Source organism: Bubalus kerabau, chromosome 14 (assembly GCF_029407905.1).
Source record: "Bubalus kerabau isolate K-KA32 ecotype Philippines breed swamp buffalo chromosome 14, PCC_UOA_SB_1v2, whole genome shotgun sequence".
Classification (NCBI taxonomy): domain Eukaryota; kingdom Metazoa; phylum Chordata; class Mammalia; order Artiodactyla; family Bovidae; genus Bubalus; species Bubalus kerabau.
Window position 1 is genome coordinate 5,281,168 of NC_073637.1, and position 23,047 is coordinate 5,304,214.

General features: G+C 54.7%; 1 protein-coding gene across 3 annotated transcripts in view; it reads left to right on the plus strand.

Moving 5' to 3' along the window:
* The window catches only part of AGO2 (argonaute RISC catalytic component 2), a 95,046-nt gene that overhangs the window by 60,273 nt on the left and 11,726 nt on the right, over positions 1 to 23,047 (plus strand). For all 3 annotated transcript variants that reach the window (XM_055545677.1, XM_055545676.1, XM_055545678.1), the window contains 13 exons: positions 347 to 481; positions 1,119 to 1,206; positions 2,445 to 2,592; positions 3,267 to 3,386; positions 3,530 to 3,652; positions 6,170 to 6,303; positions 7,962 to 8,146; positions 9,189 to 9,348; positions 11,373 to 11,463; positions 11,985 to 12,179; positions 16,364 to 16,498; positions 20,783 to 20,884; positions 22,633 to 22,832. In XM_055545677.1, the coding sequence (XP_055401652.1) occupies positions 347 to 481; positions 1,119 to 1,206; positions 2,445 to 2,592; positions 3,267 to 3,386; positions 3,530 to 3,652; positions 6,170 to 6,303; positions 7,962 to 8,146; positions 9,189 to 9,348; positions 11,373 to 11,463; positions 11,985 to 12,179; positions 16,364 to 16,498; positions 20,783 to 20,884; positions 22,633 to 22,832 (1,816 nt within the window). The remainder of the gene's footprint in view (positions 1 to 346; positions 482 to 1,118; positions 1,207 to 2,444; positions 2,593 to 3,266; positions 3,387 to 3,529; positions 3,653 to 6,169; positions 6,304 to 7,961; positions 8,147 to 9,188; positions 9,349 to 11,372; positions 11,464 to 11,984; positions 12,180 to 16,363; positions 16,499 to 20,782; positions 20,885 to 22,632; positions 22,833 to 23,047) is intronic.

Sequence of the window (23,047 nt, forward strand, 5' to 3'; positions counted from 1 at the left end):
TGCAGGGCTCCCAGCTGCCCTGGTATTGGATAAACTTCAGCGAGATGGAGGCCAGGAGGTGGTCAGAAACTGCCAGAAAACCCACGGCTTGTGGCTGTAAAGCCCAGTTTTACTCTCAGAGGTGACCTTAACCTCTGCCAGCCCCTAGCGCTGCCCTGGCTAGAGTGGGCAGTGGCAGTCCGTGCCCCAGCACGAGTCCCCACTGCCACACCCCCGCTCCGAGTCCGCTCCATGGTCAGGGGGCGCGGAGGCCAGGTGCCCTCCTGCCTGGCTGGGGGTTCGGCCATGGAAGGGGCTGCGCCAGGCAGACCCCGTCACATCTGTGCTCTTCTCTTCCCGCCCACAGTCTCGGCGACAGCGTTCTATAAGGCACAGCCAGTCATTGAGTTTGTTTGTGAAGTCTTGGATTTTAAAAGTATTGAAGAACAACAGAAACCTCTGACAGATTCCCAAAGGGTCAAGTTTACCAAAGAAATCAAAGGTAAGCAGCTGCCTGCCTTAGACCCGAGGGGCACACGGCCGGGGGCCCACATTTCTCCTTGGAGGCAGGGGCAGCCAACGTCAGACTCGCCAACGCGGGGACAGGGTGGCCCGTGATGTCTGAGCGCGGAGCGACCCAGGGCGGCAGCACGACTTAGCAGCGTCTCAGACGTTCCAGAACATTGGCTCCTCTCTATTTGGGGTGTCTGTACGCATCAAGCTTGGTCTCCACTCAAGGAAGTGCAGTCCAGGGCACCGTGGTCGGGCTGGGTCCTCCTGCCCGCCATCTGGTTGCCGCAACGCCCCGGAGCCCGGCCGTCAGCACCTGTCCTTCCCGGGGGTGTACAGAGGCCAGCAGCAGGGCTTTCTGCTAAAAATAGCCCCGCAGGAAGCACAGAAGGCCATGGGCGTGGACGCCACGCTCCCAGCGGAGCCCACGTCGTCCACTGTCTCAGCACAGGCCTCGGGCTTCGCCACCCCTGGGCCAGGGTCACCCCTGCGGGTGAGACAGCCAGCCCCGGGCCCTCAGTGTGGGTCTGCGGGTGATGGTACCCTGAAATCCAATGGTCTGTCAGTGGCGTGTTGTGACAGGCCAGGCCGAGTCTTGATGCTGAAGCCCAGCCGCTCTGTGTCCTCAGGTCTAAAGGTGGAGATAACGCACTGCGGGCAGATGAAGAGGAAGTACCGTGTGTGCAACGTGACCCGGAGGCCGGCCAGCCACCAGACGTGAGTCCCCCCAGACTACCCCTAGCCACCGCACGCGAGTTCCCCCAGGCTTCCCCCAGCCACCGCACACGAGTCCCCCCAGACTCCCCCCAGCTCCCCCCAGCCACCGCACGCGAGTCCCCCCAGGCTTCCCCCAGCCACCACACGCGATTCCCCCCAGGCTCCCCCCAGCCACCAGACGTAAGTGACCGTCCCTTCAGACTCCCCCTAGCCCCGGCCTCCTCTGTCACTCACAAGTCCAGACTCTGCATGGTGACTTCTGGAAGTGCACCTTTGGCTTAGTCGATCCATACTTCACATCGTGGGATGAAATTATGAAATTCCTCCTGTTGGAGGCAGGAGCGGGGATGAGATTGGATGTGGTGGGGTGCGTGGGGACTCCCCGGGGTGGGTGGGGACTCCCCATCAGTTTTCCTGAATGTCACCAGTGCGACAAGGGCCGTGTGGGCTCACTGTCCAGTCCTCTGCAGTGAGCAGGGGCCGTGCAGGGTGGTGGGCGCGAGTGGACACTGCCTGGGCTCGGCCTCCGCGGGGTGCCCGTCGAGGTAGCAGGCATCCTGGCCACACGGGGGCCCTGCTGTCTAAGCCGTGTGGCCCCCTGCACCCCACCTGGAGGCCTCCTGGGTCTAGTGAGGACTTATTAGTTTATTTTGTGATCATTCCAGGAGAAGCACCTGGTGTGTCGCTGGGCACTGGTTATAGCAGGGCACCCAGGGCCTCGTGCAGCAGGTGGCCAGGGTGAGCCTGTGTCCTGGTCCCCGTGCCCAGCACCCTTGGCCCCAGCCCAGCCTGTGTGGCCGCAGAGGCCTGAGCAGACGCTGCTTATCCCTTTTGCCGTCCTGTCTGGAAGGTCTCAGATTGTCTGGGGCGGGCTCATGGAGCACGCAGCCTGTGAACAACTTTCAGAGTCGGTGCGAGGCGGGCTGGAATGCGCACAGGCCGTTCTTCCTGGCTTTGTCTTTGTCCGGATCCTTTCCAAGTCCCCTAGATGTAGGTGTCTCTTGTGATTACTGCATATCGTGAGTGGGGGGGTATTTTCCCTTTCTGACTCTGGAGATAAAACAAAAGTTTGGGACTTGGGTATGTTCCCAGTGACCCAGAGGGCATGGTGTGGTTTTGACTGCTTTGGGTGGCCCTCCGTCTCCTCCATCCCTGAGAAGGCAGACCCAGGAAGGCTGCGTGAGCAGGTGCGTGGGGCCCGGGCCGGGCTCCGGGCCTGAGCCGTCTCTCTGCCCTAGGTTCCCGCTGCAGCAGGAGAGCGGGCAGACGGTGGAGTGCACGGTGGCCCAGTACTTCAAGGACAGGCACAAGCTGGTTCTGCGCTACCCCCACCTCCCGTGCTTACAAGTCGGACAGGAGCAGAAACACACCTACCTTCCCCTGGAGGCAAGCCCCCGCCCTCTGTCTCTGTGTGCTGGGCCCAAACTTTGTGACTCCTGGCACTATGGGACCTCGGGCAGGTTCACAGACGTGGTCCAACCTGTTTTCGCATTAATAAGATGGGTTTGGTAATTCACAGGATTTGTGTGAAGGTCAGGATCATGTGTATGTGTGCCCAGCAGACCCCTGGGACAGGAAGTGTAAAATCCACTACTGGTTTGAAGAATAATTGCCTGGGAAAAGATCAAATACTGAAATGGAGATCCGAGTTCTAACTATTTTCTGTTAGTGTTCTAAATTCTCAGTGCTGGTCCGGTTGCTCAAACATCTGGGTCATGGTTGGGTTTTTCCCATCTGTGTCCAGAAGGTAGACAGCTTCCCTTCCCAGGAAGCTCTGCTTACGCTCCTGTCTGAGGACTGGGCCCACACAGCTGTGCTGAAGCCCCAGGCCCGCCCGCCCTGCGGCTGTGTCGCTTTCCCTGCGCGGTCCCCGGGCTGTCTGTGTACACCGGGTTTCCTTGGGGGGTTCTGCTGTGGACCAGAGGGCCACCTCGGGGCTGCCATTCCTAGTGGATCTCAGGAACGAATCCCCGCCCCCGCCCCACCAGTGTCTGTGCTCAGCCCCAGACCCACCCGCTCCCCAGCCCACTGCTGACCCCAGCTCTCGCGTTTCCTCGCAGGTCTGTAACATAGTGGCGGGACAGAGATGTATAAAAAAGCTGACCGACAATCAGACCTCAACCATGATCAGAGCGACTGCCAGGTCAGCCCCCGATCGGCAGGAAGAGATTAGCAAGCTGGTGAGCGTCCCATCGTTGGTGCTGGCCTCGGGTGGGGACGGGGTCCCCGGGCATGGCACCCTGGTGCTCTGGACAGACGTGGCTTCTGGAAGGAAGCAAAGATCACCCCCCGACCCTGAGCCTCTTCTCTCTTCCCTTTCAAGATGAGAAGTGCCAGTTTCAATACAGATCCATACGTTCGTGAATTTGGAATCATGGTGAAAGACGAGATGACAGACGTGACCGGACGGGTCCTCCAGCCACCCTCCATCCTCTACGGGGGCAGGGTAGGTGGTGCGCTGGGTGGGGCCGCTCTGCGGGTGCTGGGGGTGTGTGCAGAATGCTGACGGTGAAGCAAGAGCGTCCAGCCCCCTTCCCTGCCCCCAGAGGTGCAGACCATGGTCAAGGAAGAGTTCTAACCCCCTTCCCCACTCCCAGAGGCGTCGACCATGGTCAAGGTAGAGTCCTTCCTGCTCCTGTGTGAACCTGTAACAGCTGTTGGGCTTCGTAGAGGACTGGTTTCCTTGACCCTTTAAAGTTTCCTGAGTCCCCCTTTTGCTTTTCTAAAGGTAAACTTTATTACCCCACCAGACTTTTAAAGCCATCATTCTTTGTGTGAGGGAGACGCGGTCAGTGATAAATTGTCCACAAGTTCCCTGCTGCCTCTCTGCTTTCTAATTGTTGTTTGGGTGGTATTTGGGCACAAGTACCTCAGTTTAGTTAGTGCAAATGTTTGACCTCTGGCTCTGGTCAGTATGATCCTGACCCTTGAGCCCCTTAGGGCTCCTGAGAAATTATTCTTTTCTCCTGGGCTTTTCTCCAGCAAGGTGGTGGGTAGGCGGGGGGAGGTGGAGCGCAACTTCAAAGGTCACAACTTTGGGAATTCCCTGGCAGTCCAGTGGTTGGGGTTTAATCCCTGGTCAGGGAACTAAGATCCTACACACTACGCGGCCCCCAAAAAGGAAGAAAAAAGTGAAAGTCATGGTGTTTGTCCATTAGGGAGCGCCGTGGGAGCCTGTGTCCGCTGGACCTGACTGCTCCACCGGGTGGGGTGGAGCCTGTAGCAGGCTTTCATTTTGTTTTGTTTGCAGATTTTTCCTTTTCTTATTTTAAAATGCAAGTTGTATTTATAAAAATGTTTAAAAGTTCAAAAAATGCAAAGAATTATAGGGGAAAATATCTCTTTTTTCCCCACATCCCAGCTGATCTTCCAGGAGGCAGTTCTCTTTGTAAAATCACCCTGGGGATTATCCATGTGTTTTTTTCACTCTTTCTTGTGCACATAGCAACGTATTAAATACCCTTCTATACCTTGCCCTTTTTAACTTACTGTTTTCTCTCAGATCACAAGGAGGTCTTGGAGTGCGTATGACACGTGGCTCCCTCATTGTTTTAGAGTGTTGCTAGGTAGTCCCCTGTAGGGGTATGCCCCCCGGGCCGTGGGTGTTTGGGGCTGCTCCCTGCTCTCTCCAGGAGGCCTCCTGGCTCCTCCTCAGCCCCCTTGTGTGCCTGGGAGCCCAGACACTGCACCCAGGGCACCTTCCTACCTTCCTGCAGCCCGGTGGGGAGGCGAGTTCCCCTTTGCATGCCAGAAGGAGTGAGTCCTGGTAAAGCCAGGACTGCAGGTCCTGCGTCTTTAGTGAAGGCAGGAGGCGTCTGGAGAACAAAACAGCTCTTTAACCTTGCAGGAATGTTAGAATCATAAGGATTCGAAGTTTCTCATGCTTCTGAATGAACAAATTTTTCCAAATCTCTTAAACATTATAGTGCGAGCAAACAAGTCTCATCACCGGCCCTACCCATTGTCCTGTCAGACAAAACATTAAATGTCCCCCAGCAACATTTGCTGATGTCCGGGGTCTGACAACAGCCCACACGTGTTGGTGGCTCTCTGTCTTACAGAAGGAGGCTGGCCAGAGTAGGGTGCTAGTTTAGAAAAAAATATGAAACAAAAACATTCATTTCTGTAATGTTTGACTTTTACCGTATACTTGTATTACTTTAATAAGAAAAATAAAAAGTGTTTTCCATTAGAAAAACGGAGTAAATGACCACAACTCAGACACACTGAGTCCCGCAGGGCCTTAGGCCCACAGGCTCTGCTCCCTCCAGCGGCCCTTCCTCCCGGTCCCTCGAACTCCAGCATCACTTGGAGGCAGCTAACAGATTCCTTAGGTGACAGTCAGTGTTGAGCCCTGGTCCTTTCTGGTGGAGAGATGACAGAATCAAGCAGACACGTCATCTGTTGTTTCTGTTCTCAAATGGGAGTAGCTTGAACAACGGCAGGCAGTGGGGAGCGGGGCACAGGGGGCTGTGACTCGGTCCCCACTGGCTTCTCCGCCCCCAGGCACGGGTCTGGGAGAAGCGCCCTGCTTCCGTGCCCTTCCCTGGCTGCCCTGGCTGGTCCTGGAAGAGGGAAAATCCTTGTTTCTGAGATAGAAGGCCTTCCTGTTCCTCCTGGCTACCTGTGAGGGTGGGTGGGGCTCTGGGCCCTCCCTGCTCCCCCTCCCGCCCCTCCATCCCTCTGTCCATTCTCCAGCCACCCTCTGCCCAGCTCACCTCCCCCATCCCACCTCTCCGTCCCTCTGTCCTTGGTCTGTGCATCAGTCCAGCCCTCCTGTGAGCACTGGTGGCCCCCACAGGCCCCCACAGCACGGGCTGCTCAGTGCTGGAGGCTGCACACAGGCTCGGTCCTCAGCCTCAGGAGGCGCCCTCTGCTTGGGGACCAGCCACGCGGGGACAGTGACAAAATCCAGGGTCAGAGGACTGTTTTCTTCTCACTCTGAACGTCTCGCCATTTGCAGAATAAGGCGATTGCCACCCCAGTCCAGGGCGTGTGGGACATGAGGAACAAGCAGTTCCACACGGGCATTGAGATCAAGGTGTGGGCCATCGCCTGCTTCGCCCCCCAGCGCCAGTGCACGGAGGTGCACCTCAAGTAAGGCTGCTGGCCGGGCACGTGGTCCTGGGGGGGCCATGGGGAGGCCTGCTCCGAGGGGCTGGGGCAGGTCAGGCTCTGCGGAAAGGGCGGGGCTTGGCAGAGGGCGTTGCTCAGGGTGGGCCGTCAGGAAGGGGGAGCTTTGCTTCTCAGACTCGTGGGAGTGAGTGTGCAGAGGTGCAGCAGGTTATGTGAGAAACAAAACAGTAAATGACGGCAAGTGTACGGTGAGAGTGAAAGTCGCTCACTCGTGTCCGACTCTGCAGCCTGTGGCCTGTAGAGTCCAGGGGGTTCTCCAGGCCAGAATGCTAGAGTGGGTAGCCATTCCCTTCTCCAGGGGATCTTCCCCACCCAGGAATAGAACTGGGGTCTCCCGCATTGCAGGCAGGCTCTTTATCAGCTGAGCCGCCAGGGAAGCCCAAATATACTGGAGTGGGAACCTCTCTCTTCTCCAGTGGATCTTCCCTACCCAGGAATTGAACCTGGGTCTCCCGTATTGCAGGCGGATTCTTTAGCAGCCAAGCCTGGTAAGTGTACCAACTAGAGGCAAAGAAGAAAATAGTATTCACTGAACTAGCACTGTTTTTAAAAGCACTTTAGATTCACATTTCTATATCAGACCAACCTGACGCGGTGTCAGACACTTTGAAAGCAGCACCATAAACATGGCGTTTGGTTGCTCATGCTTCTGCAAGCAGCCAAGACCTAACAGGGAACAGAAGGTGCCTCCCACCTCCCTTGGGCGGGAGCAGGAAGGGCCCACGGACCAGGGAGTCGCCGGTGGGCGTCTGAGCGGGCCTTGGTCCCAGGGAGCTGCGTCTCTCGGTGCTCTGGAGAGTTGGCATGAGGGCTGGAGCCCTTTCTCCCACACCGCCAGCAGAGAGAGCGGGGCGGGTGGGGTGTACAGTCTGACCTCAGGCTGCCTCCCCCGCTCCTGTCTGGGGCCCTTGTGTCATTCTCCTGGCGCCAGATGGCCCCAGGGCAGGTGCACCCGTGGGCGTAGATGCAGAGATGTGCTCATGGGTTTCTTTAACTGCACTAACAGAGGTTGGGCGCTAGCTGGCTGGGGTGGGTCGGCGTATCCTTGCTTTATTGTAAAAGGCTGGGATGTTTCTATCCCTGCGCTTAAAATAGAAGCTGTGGATCTGTCTCCCCCGCCCGCTGCAACGGGCGCAGCTGCTAGTGCTACTCTTAACTGTGGGCTGTCTTGTTTGCTCCTGTGACCATGTCATCTGAGTCCAAGCTGTGCGCATGGGATAAACCAGGGGAATCCAAAGGGATAGTCAGTTCATGGCTCTCCTTGCCCTGACAGTGCTCGGCGTCTGCGGGCAAGTGGGCGGCAGCTGTTCGTGCCCGACTGTAAAAGAACAGCCCTGTCGCTGCCTGGGAGGGTCACAGCTGGTGGGGGTGGCGGGGCCACGATGTGGCGTCTCCTGTTACATCGTGACTTTTCAGGGACCTGTGTGCTGAGCACGTGGGCAGCCTCTGTGCGTTGTCTTGTTGAAACAGCCACATCTCGGGCTTCAGCAGGGACTCAGAGCTCAATGAAAATGGCTTGGGGTCTGGATCTGTTAACACTGCCCTTTCTCGGGGCCTCTGGTGCGTCTGAATCGTTGGCATTCTGGGTTCTTCTTCATGTAACGGCCCTGCTCCTCCAGGTCCTTCACGGAGCAGCTCAGAAAGATCTCAAGAGACGCGGGCATGCCCATCCAGGGCCAGCCATGCTTCTGTAAATATGCCCAGGGGGCGGACAGCGTGGAGCCCATGTTCCGGCACTTGAAAAACACGTACGCTGGCCTGCAGCTGGTGGTGGTCATCCTGCCGGGGAAGACCCCCGTTTATGGTAGGTCTTGGTGCCACCCCAGCCCCGGCCCTACGGGTGCGTGGTGAGGCCTCCGCCACACCCAGGAGGAGCCTGTGTCTGAGCGAGACCAGGTGATGTCTGATTGTGGCCACACATGTGCCTCGGGCCACCTTGGCAGTGTCATCTGAGGCCCCGGTTCTCCGAGATGGGCATCCCGAGGGGGTGAGGGATGCGGCAGGCGTGCGGTTACCTTGTTCGCTGCCGACACAGACTTCGACTGGATGAGGAACGGTCACGTGATGTGCACGCAATAATCCCCTCGGGGGGGCAGGGGCAGTCCTCTTGTGAGCCGTGGCATCTCAGAATCCTCTGGGATTTGATCAGAGTCCTTTCTGCCAGAAGGCCGGTTGCACTTCCACCTGGCTCAGAGTTTCCAAGCCCTGGGATGGAGTCCCAGGCCCTGGTGGGAAAAGCTCCTGGGTGTCGACAGGCGATGGTGAGACTTGGAAGTGGGTGCGTGTGCATCTGCTGGAAGCCCGGTGGGAACCGGAGGCCCTGTACAGGAGGTGTGTGGGCACCACGGGGCAGAGGCAAGAGAGGCGCAGTTGACTCACTGACTGGCTTCCCCGTCTCCTATGGGCTCTGCATCCAGGAGCGGGAGGAAGCCCAGGTGACTCTTCTCCCAGGGTCTCCCGTCTCTCTTGGCCTGTCCAGGGAGCAGTTGCCCACTCGCTTCACAAGAGAACCCAGAATGGAGGGGGGTGTAGGCCTGGAGAGTGCTTTGGCATCAAGTTTGTATTGGCCAGGGACTAAGGATTCAGGGGTTTATATTTTTAACTACTCGAGCATTTGCTTGCTGTTTCGAGTGCCTGGGTTCCAACCTGGCCCTGTGCACACTGCCCTGTCGGCCTGGAGAAGTTGCAGAAACGCCCCTGACCGAGAGCGGGCCTCCCTGAGCCGGTGGGGGACGCCCTGCAGCTGGCACAGAGCTGGGTCTGGGCTTGGCCGCGTATGCGGCAGGCGCGCGGGGTGGGCAGAGGAGCGCCAGGGAGCCATGCTGAGCATCCTGTTCTCTCTGTAGCCGAGGTCAAGCGTGTGGGAGACACGGTGCTGGGCATGGCCACGCAGTGTGTGCAGATGAAGAACGTGCAGAGGACCACGCCGCAGACCCTGTCCAACCTCTGTCTGAAAATCAACGTCAAACTGGGCGGCGTGAACAACATCCTGCTGCCGCAGGGGAGGTGAGGCCGGCCCTCCGCCATGCACGGGGCAGCTGTGGTGACGCCCTGGGCAGGGCGGTGCCGGGGCGGCTCTGCTCAGCTATGCCGAGCGCTGTCCCGGGCTTGGCAGGTGCAGGAAGTGAGTAGGATGAGGGTCTTGGCTGCTCCTGGTCTCGGGGTCCAGGGCCCCTGAGGACCGGTGCTGGCCCAAGGAGAAGGGCTTTCTGACCCCATCTGGAGGTGGGTCCCGCACGTGAGGTGTGGCAGCTGTGTGGCCAGTGCCATGTAGACAGGAGGGCCGCACCAGAGCCCCAGGTGCCTGACGGTCAGCTCCAGGACAGGGGGCTTCCAGAGCAGGAGGTGGCGCTGTTGGCCCCAGGCCAGGGCCAGGCACTGGGTGCTGAGCAGCAGTGATACAGTGGAAGGGAGCCCAGAGGGTGAGGGCCTCATGGGGGAGGTGACACGGTGCAGACTGGGCACTGGGGGCAGGGCTGTGTGGACACCGGGAGCAGCCTGCTCCAGAGGGTGCAGGCCATGCAACGGCCTTGGGGCAGCCTGCCTGCTGGGAGTGTGGCGGTCATTCTGCTCAGAGACTGAGGGGTGAGCCTGTGGGGGCCTGGCACTCGCTCCGGGGGAATGCAGCCGTGGGGGGAGGTGCAGGTGTAGCCCCGCTGACGTTCTGAAAGGCGACCCCAGCTCTGGCCCGCTGGCATTGTCCCAGGAGAGCCACTGGTGGGAGCTAGGCCGGCGGCGCCCAGAGCCGTGAGTGGAAGAGGAGTCTAGATTGGCCCACCCTGGGCTGTGGGAGCGATGAGGTGACGCCAGCTGAGGCAGGGGTGCAGGGGCGAGTTGGGGGGAGCCTGTGCTGGAGAGCCTTGTTCAGGGCCCCTCACGTGCAGGTGGTAGTTAGAGTTTCTGGGCTGGAGAGCAGCGCGGGGTGCAGTGTAGACAGGAAGGACGGCCAAGCCTGGGCCCTGGGGGGTGCAGGGTTGGAAGGTCGTTGAGGCAAGGCAACAGCTCTGGAGCCCAGGAGGGGGTGGCGGGGAGCCCGTGCGTGGCCGCCACGCGGCGCCGACCAGCCAGGTGTGACGAGGCGTGAGGCTCTCAGCCACAGGGCTAGGGGACGTGTGCAGGTTGCAGGTGACCTTGCAGAGAGCAGTCCTGTTGCCATGGCAGCAAGAGGCCCGGTCTGGAGGCAGGAGACGGGCTCAGCTAATCCCAGAGCTCTGCCGCAAGGCGAGCCGGGGAGCCGGGGGCGAAGTGGACTGTCCAGTGGCTGGTGTGGTTGTGCCGGTTCAAGGTGTGAGTCAGAACAGCGTGTGTGGGTGCACCCGGGACCCATCAGAGGAGGGGGAGGGCAAGAGGAAGAGCCGTGGGTACCTGGGGGGCTCAGCGCAGGGCACCTGGGCAGCACGTGAGTCCGGGAGGAGAGAAGGATGAGGCATCAAGAAGGCTCCTAGTCGCACAGCCGGCGAGGCTGGGACCCGCCAGCTGCTGGAGAACCGGGCCCCCAACACCGCCTCTTTGGGGAGGTGACTGCCGGAGTGTGGCCAGCATTTAGAAGACCCTGGGAGAACAGCCCAACTCCTTGCTTCCGTACTGGGACACATTCATCCCCTGAGAATATGTGGCTGTGTCTGGAGACATTGGGGTGTTGGGTAGAGAGCAATGCGGCTGCCAGGCGCCCTGCAGCGTGGCCGCAGGTCCAAGGTTGGCTGCAGACCGTGGACTCGATGGACGCGATTATCTTGGAAACGTTCAGTCATCTCCCCGAGGAGAACCCTCCTGTCCCTGGGCCCGGCCTCAGCGGCCGTCCCCACCTGACCACCCTGGTGCAGTGTACACCGCCTGCAGCCTCTCCCGCTCCGGGTCACTCTGAAGCAGGTCTCACCCCGAGCCTCTTTGTCCCCACAAGGTGTTCTCTGTCTGTGCCAGAGATAAGGAGTCTTTACAAGCAGAGCCCCAGAGTAGCGCTGGTGCCCGTGTCCTGAGAGGTCCGGGCGGCGTCCCCGAGCTGCGGCCCCTGACACTCGCTTCCCCCGCAGGCCTCCGGTGTTCCAGCAGCCCGTCATCTTTCTGGGGGCAGATGTCACTCACCCCCCCGCCGGGGACGGGAAGAAGCCGTCCATTGCTGCCGTGAGTGTCGCTTCCCACGGTCCCTCTGTCTATGTACGTTCCTGCCTGTCTAGCATCTCTGTGATTAGCGATGAAATCGCAGAGGTTCGGCCCAGTGCGGTCCTGGGCCCAGCACGCTGACTGGTTCCCACTGGTTGGCACCTGCAGGCAACTGCTTTCAGGCCAGCGTTCCTGGGGACACTCCTCACTGCTGGTGGTGGGAGTCTTAGGGTGTCGCGTGTGGCTGTGCACCTGGCTTGGGGAAAGTTGTTAGAAAGTTGTTACAACGTGCTTAGTAGAGTTTTGCACGCTGTCAGGCTCTCCAGGGGCCACCTCTGAGCTGATGTAATTCAGCCCCATCCGATATAAGCAGAAGAGGGGTTCTGAACAGTCGTTGAGTTTTTTATTAGGTCCCGTGGGCAAACTTACATTCTTGGGGACACATTCATATACACCAGGGCCAAACACACAGACGCCGCGTAAAGGTGGTGGGCTTGCCCGTGACGGCCCTCAGGGCGCCTGCTGACCCCACTGCCCCGCAGGTCGTGGGCAGCATGGATGCCCACCCGAACCGCTACTGTGCCACCGTGCGCGTGCAGCAGCACCGGCAGGAGATCATCCAGGACCTGGCGGCCATGGTGCGCGAGCTGCTCATCCAGTTCTACAAGTCCACGCGTTTCAAGCCCACCCGCATCATCTTCTACCGCGACGGCGTCTCCGAGGGGCAGTTCCAGCAGGTGAGCGCCGCCGCGCTTCCTCCGCCCTGCTCTCCGTGTCTGCACTTCCCCGTCCCTCTGCAGGAAGGCATCTTGGGTTTCTGTTCTGCCCCCAGGTTTATCTGGTCACTGTGTGGTAGGGGTGGGGGGTGCGGGGTGGTCAGGACCCTGCGGCAGGAGGGGAGGAGAGGCGGGGGCAGGAACTGGGGTCGAGCGAGGCCAGTCCAGCAGGTTCAGTCCAGCACGCACCAGACAGGGCCTGTTCCGGCTCCACGCTTTGCCTCCTAGGCTGTGGGGAGTCTGGGCTGGGGGACTTGTTCTGGGGGCCAACTCTTCAGGGGAGGGGAGAGGAGAGACGGGGGCCAGTATCCTTGTACCCTAACCCCTGGTGCTACTCAGAGGATGGTAGGCGTCACAGCAGGTTTCAAAGTGGGAATGCTTCTATTTTCAGTTCAGTTCAGTCGATGAGTCATGTCTGACTCTCTGCGACCCCATGGATTGCAGCACACCAGGCTTCCCTGTCCATCACCAACTCCCTGAGCTTGCTCAAACTGATGTCCGTCAAGTCGGTGATGCCATCCAACCATCTCACCCTCTGTCATCCCCTTCTCCTCCTGACTTCAATCTTTCCCAGCATTAGGGTCTTTTCCGATGAGTCAGTTCTTTGCATCAGGTGGCCAAAGTATTGGAGCTTTAGCATCAGTCCTTCCAATGGATATTCAGGACTGATTTCTTTTTAGGATGGACTGGTTGGATCTCCTTGCAGTCCAAGGGACTCTCAAGAGTCTTCTCCAGCACCACAGTTCAAAAGCATCAATTCTTCAGCATTCAGCTTTCTTTATGGTCCAACTCTCACATCCATACATGACTACTGGAAAAACCGTAGCTTTGACTAGACAGATCTTTGTTGGCAAAGTAATAGCTCTGCTTTTTAATATGCTGCCTAGGTTGGTCATAGCTTTTCTTCTAAGGAGCAAGCATCTTTTAATTTCATGGCTGCAGTCACCATCTGCAGTGATTTTGGAGCCCCCAAAATAAAGTTTGTCACTGTTTCCATTGTTTCCCCTTCTCTCCTCCATGAAGTGATGGGACTGGAAGCCATGATATTTGTTTTTTGAATGTTGAGTCTTAAGCCAGCTTTTTCACTCTCTTCTTTCACTTTCATCAAGAGACCCTTCAGTTCCTCTTTGGTTTCTGCCAAAGGGTGGTGTCATCTGCATATCTGAGGTGATTGATATTTCTCCTGGAAATCTTGATTCCAGATTGTGCTTCTTCCAGCCCAGCGTTTCTCATGATGTACTCTGCATATAAGTTAAATAAGCAGGGTGACAATGTACAGCCTTGACGTACTCCTTTTCCTATTTGGAACCAGTGTCTTGGTCCATGTCCAGTTCTAACTGTTGGTTCCTGACCTGCATACAGATTACTCAGGAGGCAGGTCAGGTGGTCTGGTGTTGCCATCTCTTTCAGAATTTTCCACAGTTTATTGTGATCCACACAGTCAAAGGCTTTGGCATAGTCAATAAAGCAGAAATAGATGTTTTTCTGGAACTCTCTTGCTTTTTCAGTGATCCAGCGGATGTTGGCAATTAGATCTCTGGTTCCTCTGCCTTTTCTAAAACCAGCTTGAACATCTGGAAGTTCACGGTTCATGGATCACTGAAGCCTGGCTTGGAGAAGTTTGAGCATTACTTTGTTAGTGTGTGAGATGAATGCAATTGTGCAGTTGAACATTCTTTAGTATTGCTTTTCTTTGGGATTGGAATGAAAACTGACCTTTTCCAGTCCTGTGGCCACTGCCGAGTTTTCCAAATTTGCTGTCATATTGAGTCCAGCACTTTAACAGCATCATCTTTTAGGATTTAAAATAGCTCAGCTGGAATTCCATCGCCTCCACTAGCTTTGTTCATAGTGATGCTTCCTAAGGCCCACTTGACTTCGCACTCCAGGATGTCTGGCTCTAGGTAAGTGATCATACCATTGTGGTTATCTGGGTCATGAAGATCTTTTTTGTACAGTTCTTCTGTGTATTCTTGCCACCTCTTCTTAGTATCTTCTGCTTCTGCTAGGTCCGTACCATTTCTATTCTTTATTGTGCCAATCTTTGCATGAAGTGTTCCCTTGGTATCTCTAATTTTCTTGAAGAGATCTCTAGTCTTTTCCATTCTATTGTTTTCCTCTATTTCTTTGCATTGATTGCTGAGGACGGCTTTCTTATCTCTCCTTTCTATTCTTTAGAACTCTGCATTCAGATGGGTACATCTTTCCTTTTCTCCTTTGCCTTTAACTTCTCTTCTATTCCTAGCTATTTGTAAGGCCTCCTCAGACAACCGTTTTGCCTTTTTGCATTTCTTGGGGATGGTCTTGATCACTGCCTCCTATACAATGTCACGAACTTCCATCCATAGTTCTTCAGGCACTCTATCAGATCTAATCCCTTGAATCTATTTATCACTTCCACTGATTTAGGCCATACCTGAATGGTCTGGTGGTTTTCCCTACTTTCTTCAATTTAAGTCTGAATTTGGCAATAAGGAGTTCATGATCTGAGCCGCAGTCAGCTCCTGGTCTTGTTTTTGCTGGCTTAATAGAGCTTCTCCATCTTTGCTGCAAAGAATATAAACAGTCTGATTTCGGTATTGACCATCTGGTGATGTCCAGGCATAGAGTTGTCTCTTGTTTGTTGGAAGAGGGTATTTACTATGACCAGAGCATTCTCTTGGCAAAACTCTGTTGGCCTTTGCCCTGCTTCATTTTGTACTCCAAGGCAAAACTTGCCTATTACTCTAGGTATATCTTGACTTCCTTTTTTTGCATTCCAGTCCCCTGTGATGAAAAGGACATCTTTTTTTGGTGTTAGTTCTCAAAGATCTTGTAGGTCATCACATAACTGTTCAACTTCAGCTTCTTCAACATTCATGATTGGGGCATAGACTTGGATTACTGTGATGTTGAATGATTTGCCTTGGAAACGAACAGAAATCATTGTGTCATTTTTGAGAGTAATCCGAGTACTGCATTTTGGACTCTCTTGTTGACTATGAGGGCTACTCCATTTCTGCTAAAGGGTTCTTGCCCGCAGTGGTAGATATAATGGTCATCAGAGTTAAATTCACCCATTCCAGCCCATCTTAGTTCACTGATTCCTAGAATGTTGACGTTCATTCTTGCCATCTCCTGTTTGATCACTTCCAATTTGCCTTGATTCATGGACCTAACATTCCAGGTTCCTATGCAATATTGCTCTTTACAGCATCGGACTTTACTTCCATCAGCAGCACATCCACAACTGGGTATTGTTCTGCTTTGGCTCTGTCTCTTCATTCTTTCTGGAGTTATTTCTCCACTGATCTCCAGTAGCATATTGGGCACCTACCAACCTGGGGAGGTAATCTTTCAGTGTCCTATCTTTTTACCTTTTCATACTGTTCATGGGGTTCTCAAAGCAAGAATACTGAAGTGGTTTGCCATTCCCTTCTGCAGTGGACCACATTCTGTCAGAACTCTTCACCATGACCTGTCCAGCTTGGGTGGCCCCACATGGCATGGCTCATAGTTTCATTGAGGTAGACAAGGCTGTGGTCCACGTGATCAGTTCAGTTAGTTTTTCATGATTGTGGTTTTCATTCTGCCTGCCCTCTGATGAAGGATAAGAGGCTTATGAAAGCTTCCTGATGTGAGAAACTGACTGTGGGGAAAAACTCCCATTTTAAACCTGAGGAAACTGGGGATCAGACAGGTTTTGTGGCTTTGATAGCCACAGGCTTGCTTAGTGGTGGAGCTGGGTTTTGAACTCGGCTTAGCACCTAAGCTAATAGAGTTTGTTTGCTTGTGTGTCTTTAAGTAGATTCTCTCCAATCCAGAAATAAGTTGTTGGATTGATTTGTTTGTGTGTGTGTTTCCCATCATGCCTTCAAGTCCACTGTGGATGGTAGCACTTAGAATATTCCAGACACCATGCTCTGCTTGTTTATGCATTATCTAACCTAAGCCATTTAACCACCAAACCTGGGAGCCTTTTGCTCCATGATAGAAGTGAAGAAACAGGCTCAAAGAGACAGAATCACAACAGCTAACAGCAAGCTAGTGGAGCTATAAGACTTAAATATGTATCAAACGTACATGTGATAAAGGGAGTCATTTTAAGGTAACGAGAGGCCCCAAAACGTAGGAGTCCTCAAGCATGTCCTGCTTCCTTTCCGCAGGTTCTGCACCACGAGTTACTGGCCATCCGTGAGGCGTGCATTAAGCTAGAGAAGGACTACCAGCCAGGCATCACGTTCATCGTGGTCCAGAAGAGACACCACACGCGGCTCTTCTGCACTGACAAGAACGAGCGGGTGAGCGTCCCTGGGCCCCCCACCTGTCCTGCCGTACCGAGGGCCTGGTGGCATGGGCGTCCCGGGCTCGCGGGCACCGGCCACAGGCACTGGAGCAGGGCTCTCCTCAGCTTGGGGAGCAGTTGGAACCTGTAAACCCCACAGGTTGGGATGCATCTGGGGGAATGACTTTTATCCCATATGGAAATGACCAAAGGTGAGGCTTCAGAGCCGGTGAGCAGCTGTGGTCCTAGACAGCGTGGTGTAAAGGATGAGGTAGGATGTGGGGAGGTGGGAGCCCTCAGGGCAGCTGGGGTGAGCAGCTGTGGTCCTAGACAGCGTGGTGTAAAGGATGAGGTAGGATGTGGGGAGGTGGGAGCCCTCAGGGCAGCTGGGGTGAGCAGCTGTGGTCCTAGACAGCGTGGCGTAAAGGATGAGGTAGAATGTGGGGAGGTGGGAACCCTCAGGGCAACTGGGGTGCTCCTGGAAGGGGGCCTGGGAGCTCTCCAGGGGTCCAGTCTGGAGCAGCGTCCAGGCTCCCTTACGCTACCTGACTGTTCCAGAGTAAGAACCATGTGCGAGCAGGAGGCTCGAGACTTAAAGATGTGACTGCTGAGAATTGTCCACAGCTGGGGAGAGATAGGATTCCTTAGATTAAAACACTGTTCCTATTCCTAACAGGAGAATAAAAGTAAATCCACACCTAGACACATTGTCCTAAAGCTGCATGGTGTCAAAGTAGCTGCATAAGATAAAAGACTTCCCGGAAGGGAAGGACATTAGGTCAGACTGCCCACCAGCAGGGCTGGACACTGGGGGTTAGTGTCCACATGGAGCAGTTCCCTGAGGCCACCTGGCACCATAGTGCTGAACATGCTTCTGGCCTAAATGAAAGACATAATGCAAATTGAGAGTTAATAGTGAGGAAAAGGGACAGACGGTCTCCTGAGAAGACACGACTGCTCTAAGCGCGGATGGATCTCATGCCATGGCCTAAAAATATGTAAAGGTTAAAAGGTGAAGCTCAACGGGCAGAATTTCAGTGAGAAATTGACAAACACACCACTCGAGAGGTCTGTGTTAACGGACCACTGTCAGAAAGCGAAAGAGGTACAAGTTAGTAAAGACTGAAAATGGGAAGAGTAGAGGAAACAAGCTGGGGCAGACAGCCCTGCCTGTGGTGGCCGAGCTCACGCCCAGAACTGAAGCACGAGCTGGCCTCAGGCGGTCTCAGAAGATGGCCAGACTCACCCTTCTACCAACCACATTTTCCGTTACACAGATTTAAATCCGTAGTAGAAAAAAGCATAAGAAAGCTTAAATTTTTCAATTTGATTATAAGGAGCACATGCACTAAAAAGGTGAAGAGAATAATCAATTGTGAAATGATCAGAAATGAATGAAAAGGAGAATTTCATATCAAACCCTGTGCAGTGCAGCTAACGCAGCACTTATGGATGAGAATATAGACACAACTGCTGTGTTATAAAACTAGAAAGACAGCCATCAGTAAGTCTGAAGCCGCAGGAAGGATGTCAGCCCCAGGGGTTGAGGGACAGCTGAGGAGCTGGTGTGTGTAGCCCCCCTGCCACCTCAGCCTGCAGACCTCTCTTGCCAGGAGTCAGGGGGATCAAAGTCAGCTTTTTCCTGCACCCCACTTTCTTGAAATAGAAAATAGTGAACTAGAAAATGAATCGCCCATAGCACAGATTAACACAAGTGAGGCATACTTCGCTGAAGATTATATAAACCAATCAAGACTGAACAAAAGAGAGAATACTAGTGATGATGTTGGGAGCAGAAGGCGATAGCGGCTGGCTCCAGAGGGGGTGTTATTTGAATCATACTGGATAACAGCTTCATGACAGCACGTTGGAAAACAGGAGAAACAGATGCAAATACTCAGTTGTAGAACGACTTCAGTTAGCAGAATCAGCTGAGGAGGACAGTCCCAGTCATCATCCCAAAGGCATAGGGCCCAGAGAGTTTCACGGGCAAACTGTACCAAGGCGTCACAAGTAGACCATCTTAATGTGTGGCACAGGCTGGGGAAAAAAAAGAGAAACTACTTGGCTTATTTGATGAAGTTAGTCCAGAGGTTTTTATAGGCAAGTTTTAATAAACCTTCAGAGAATAATCTTCTAAAAAGAATTTCAGAGGACAGAAAAAGTCTGGGGGATTCACATTATGAGGTTAGCCTGATAAAATCACCAAACGTTGTCCAGGATGTGGTGCTATGGTGAGGAGCATCCCTGCAGCTTCCGGCTGCTTGACCACAAGCTGTCGGCGCCTCTGCCCTGGACTGCCTTGTGGGAGTGCTGGGAGGGCGGCTGATCTGACACACAGCACTCAGCACAAGGTGAGTGCATCGTTAGGCCGAGGATTCTCCTGCCCTTTGGACAGGAGTGGAGACGGATAGCCAACTTGGAGCACAGTTCGGCAGTTCTAGAGATCTACCCTGGAGAAACCCACATGCTAGTATTCAGGGGGACATGTGTAAGAATATTCTGGCAGTGTTGTTTATAATAGTAACAAATCTACCTGCTAACAGAAGAGTTTGTGGTGTGTTTATATACTGGCATTTACATACCAATGAAAAGTAGTAAAAAAAACAAAACAGTAATAAACATTATCTGCCAAATGACTGTTTCTCAGAATTGCAATGTGGAACAAACACAGCAAGTAGCAAAGTGCATAGGATACATGTATACAGGTTTTAAATGTGCAAAGTAACACAGTATAATGCTAATGGAGGCTCAAATATGTAACAAAAAGTGAGAGCTTGTGTGGGAGTAGTGAAGTCTAGATTTGAGACTGCAGCATGGAAGGAGGTGCAGAGGTAGGCACTCCTCAGATATTTCCTTTCTTTTTCACGTGTCTCTGAGGCATCGTGCACACATTCAGCAAGCGCTTGCAGAAGGTACACAGGGGTTATATGGGCGATTTTCTCTTTTGTATGTGTATCTGAAATTGCACAACTTAACAAAAAAATCGAGTGACTTCGTGATTGATTAGGACTTTGCCATTCCAGGAGCTGGGTGTTGGGTGGATTTTCAATGCCCAAGTGTAAACTGAGGTTAAGTGGTTTGGTAGGATTTGTAGTCCCACCCACGTCCAGCTCCTGGGCTGGTCTCTGGTGGAGTGGCTCGCCCACCCCAGTGGACTGGAGAAGCCCTGGGCATCTGTCCGGGTTTTCTAGCTCTTCTGCCTTGAGTATTGGGGGGGGGGGGGCGGGGGTTGGGGGGCAGGAATGGCTATCAGGTGTCCATCATCTATTCTTAGATTTGTATGTTGATGACAGTTTCCATCTTGGTCTCAACAGTAAAAAAAAAAAAAAAAAAAAAAAAACCCTTCTAGTGGTCCACACAGATGCTCCAGTGAAGGTCCTCAGGGGCCTTTATGAGACGGCAAAAAATAACTCCAGCCCAAACAGAACAGGAACTAGTTTAATTTCAGTTGTTAGTACGTGTTTAATTTTAATGCTGTCAGATCAGATCAGATCAGTCGCTCAGTCATGTCCGACTCTTTGCGACCCCATGAATCGCAGCACGCCAGGCCTCCCTGTCCATCACCAACTCCCGGAGTTCACCCAGACTCACGTCCATCGAGTCAGTGATGCCATCCAGCCATCTCATCCTGTGTCGTCCCCTTCTCCTCCTGCCCCCCATCCCTCCCAGCATCAGAGTCTTTTTCAATGAGTCAACTCTTCGCATGAGGTGGCCAAAGTGCTGGAGTTTCAGCTTCAGCATCATTCCTTCCAAAGAAATCCCAGGGCTGATCTCCTTCAGAATGGACTGGCTGGATCTCCTTGCAGTCCAAGGGACTCTCAAGAGTCTTCTCCAACACCACAGTTCAAAAGCATCAATTCTTCGGCGCTCAGCCTTCTTCACAGTCCAACTCCCACATCCATACATGACCACAGGAAAAACCATAGCCTTGACTAGACGAACCTTTGTTGGCAAAGTAATGTCTCTGCTTTTGAATATGCTGTCTAGGTTGGTCATAACGTTCCTTCCAAGGAGTAAGCGTCTTTTAATTTCATGGCTGCAGTCACCATCTGTAGTGATTTTGGAGCCCAGAAAAATAAAGTCTGACACTATTTCCACTGTTTCCCCATCTATTTCCCATGAAGTGATGGGACCAGATGCCATGATCTTCGTTTGAATGTTGAGCTATAGTCCTGAGCAAATGCATAGTCCAACTTAAGGTCTTAAGAATAGACGACAGTGTGGCTGAGTCTTGTTTGCTTGCTTGCATCACTTTGCCATCCCCAGCCGCGTCTAATGGGCTCTTGTGTTGCTCAAGGTTGGGAAAAGCGGAAACATTCCAGCAGGCACAACCGTGGACACGAAAATCACCCATCCGACTGAGTTTGACTTCTACCTGTGTAGTCATGCTGGCATCCAGGTGAGGACAGAGGGTGGACAGTCCCGGTGTGTCTGAGATGTCATGCATGCATTCAGCAAACGCTTGCAGAGCACAGGCCATGTGCCAGGCACTCGGGTGGGCACTGGGGACATGGTGGTCAGCAGTGAGCCTGGGGCTCCGGCAGTCCTGAGGGGAGGCCGGCGGGTGATCACTGGACCGTGGGGGCTCAGCACCATGTGGTGCTGTCAGGGGGCAGGAGAGATGAGGTCCGGTGGGGAGGGCAAAGGCCTGGCAGGCTCGAGGGGACCAGGGGCGTCCCTGTGTGCCAGGGCTCGGCGAGCACTCGGGGGTCAGGGGACTAACCGAGGGGTGGGGTCGGCCTCGCATGCCCACCTCACAGGTGAGAAGCAGGGTCACACGGGCATGCCTTGTCCCTCCCAGTTAAGAGACCCGCAGCCTGCCAGGAGCCATCCTGGGGGAGCGGTGCCCTGTGCAGCCATGCCCGCTGTCAGCGCTGCGCCGCCCTGATGCGAGGCTGTGCCCTGTGGGAGGGGGGCTCCTGGAGGAAGGGCTGAAGTCCCCTCCTGGGGGATCTGATCTAAACTCGGAGGATCACTGTGGACTCTGTACTTCAGACGTTCCATGGGAACCACACACCGCTGAGGCCCTGGAATAGGGCGTGGCCGACTGGCCGTGGGTGCGTCCAGCCTGCAGCCTGTGGGCACAGCCGAAGGCTGAGTGGGTTGTACATCTTTAAAGTGTTGTTGAAAAGGAGGAAGAGGAGTGTGGCTTAGAGAATGCGGAGACTCCCGTGGTGTTTCCTGTGGCAGCTTCCATGTCTGGCGGGCACCTCGCCTGTACTGGCCACCCGGCGTCCATCACCATCTCTTTCCTGGCCTTCCGCCTCCGGGTGGTGCTCCGGCCCTCCAGGGCCTCCGGTTCGGTTGCAACCAGCCTTCCCCCTTGCTTTACTGCGCAGGCCCTCTCCACTGAGGGGCTCTCGCTTCTGAGACAAGTGCTGTGATAGGACGAGCCTCTGGGGCCTGGCCCCGCCCTCTCCTCCGCACAGCCTCTGACGCTCATGCCCAGCTGCCTGTGGGCCCCGTGACCGCCCCAGGTTAAAAGTGGGTGCAGACCGTGGCTCCTCAGAGGACAAGCAGGCCTGACTCCCACTAGCTCTGGGAGCCTGAGCACAGACGGTGGAGGCAGCAGCACCCGAGTGGGGGCTTCAGGAAGGACCAGCCAGCTGGGTCATGTGGCAGCCGGAGAAAGCCCTTCCCCCTGCTGACCGGCCATGGATGCCCTGCCAGGCAGGGCAGCGGCCCTCGGGCACCCCCACTTTGCGGGGGAGGAAGGGGGCAGGTGACCAGCCCACCTCCTTCAGTTTCAAACCTTTCCAGACTACACACACTGCATAAAATAAATACATGTTCAAACTCCTATTTAAAAGGCAATAATGTATAACTTATTAGAGATTTTTTTCTTGTCTCTATAAATGAAACATCGTAGAGAACCTAAGGTATACAAATATTGTCCTCAGAACAGCGTCTTCTGTATTGTCTTTCCTATGATTTCCTGTGCACAAGTGAATATGTGTGTGGTCTGTATTTTACCAGTAGGCGGTCATTTGATGATACACTGTAAGTAATAGAAACCTCTTCTCGTCACCGAGCGTCCTCCGTGACGCTTGCGCTGCAGGCGGAAGCACGGCTTCTCAGCACACCTGGACAGGTGAGTCCTGGCCCCTCTGGTCCGTATCTGCTTCTCACCCTCTGACCTGCTTTCAGGGAACAAGCAGGCCCTCGCACTACCACGTGCTTTGGGATGACAATCGCTTCTCCTCCGACGAGCTGCAGATCCTCACCTACCAGCTGTGTCACACCTACGTGCGCTGCACACGCTCCGTGTCCATCCCGGCGCCGGCGTACTATGCTCACCTGGTGGCCTTCCGGGCCAGGTACCACCTGGTGGACAAGGAGCACGACAGGTGAGTGGCATGCCTCTCCTGCCAGGGTCGTTTCCGCAACAGGCTTTGGCAGCTGCTTTTCCAGAGTGGGACACGGGGTCCCCAGTGGCTGGAGCCGATTGTGACGCAGACACCCAAAAGCCGGCATCTTCGCCGCCACTCGCTAGCTGTGTGGCCGTCTTGCCAGAGGGCTGGTGTGTGGTCCTCACTTAGCTATCACTGTGCTGCCTCGTGAT